Source organism: Penaeus monodon, chromosome 30 (genome assembly GCF_015228065.2).
Source record: "Penaeus monodon isolate SGIC_2016 chromosome 30, NSTDA_Pmon_1, whole genome shotgun sequence".
NCBI lineage: Eukaryota > Metazoa > Arthropoda > Malacostraca > Decapoda > Penaeidae > Penaeus > Penaeus monodon.
Genome location: NC_051415.1, coordinates 25,890,525 through 25,891,089, shown reverse-complemented (window position 1 = coordinate 25,891,089; position 565 = coordinate 25,890,525). Strand labels below are relative to the sequence as shown.

General features: G+C 29.6%; 1 protein-coding gene across 1 annotated transcript in view; it reads left to right on the top strand.

Annotated features, from left to right (window-relative positions):
- The window catches only part of LOC119592662 (proline-rich extensin-like protein EPR1), a gene marked incomplete in the record, with an annotated part of 10,476 nt that overhangs the window by 3,384 nt on the left and 6,527 nt on the right, over positions 1 to 565 (top strand). The window contains 2 exon segments of the mRNA XM_037941574.1: positions 87 to 104; positions 350 to 379. Coding sequence (XP_037797502.1) covers positions 87 to 104; positions 350 to 379 — 48 coding nt within the window.

Genomic DNA, 565 nt, shown 5'->3' with positions numbered 1-565 from the left:
CTACAGTCATGATATAAATCCCAATATATTAAGTTCAAGAAAACAGCAATAAACTCTAACACAATCAATTTTCTTTTGCATTGCAGAAGATCAAGGTGTAACAGGTAAACAGTGACGCGGAACGGTGCTGCCGTATTCTTTCGTTATCATTTTTCTTTGAAATCATGATTATATATACAGAACTAAAAGGCCATGTCAGAAAAGTATATATAATATGATGAATAATATGCACATCATACTATGCATTAGAAAAAAAAAATATATATATATGAAAATAGTAACGAACTGATACTAATAAAAAAAAAAAATAATAATAATTCTGAAAATTAACGATAAATGTTTCTTTCAGCTGAAGTAGTGCCCGTGGATATTCCAGCCGGTACGTTTCTTAGAGAATGTCGTTATCATTAACCACAGCTTCTTTTCAATGAAGTTTTTTGACCTAATGACTTATTCAAACCGATGTAAACTTCGGATGTTAACATTCTGTATTTAGGTTAACTTCCAAACTTTTTTCTTGTTTATGTTAGGCTTCTCCTTAGTCAAAATAAAATAAATAAAAGAG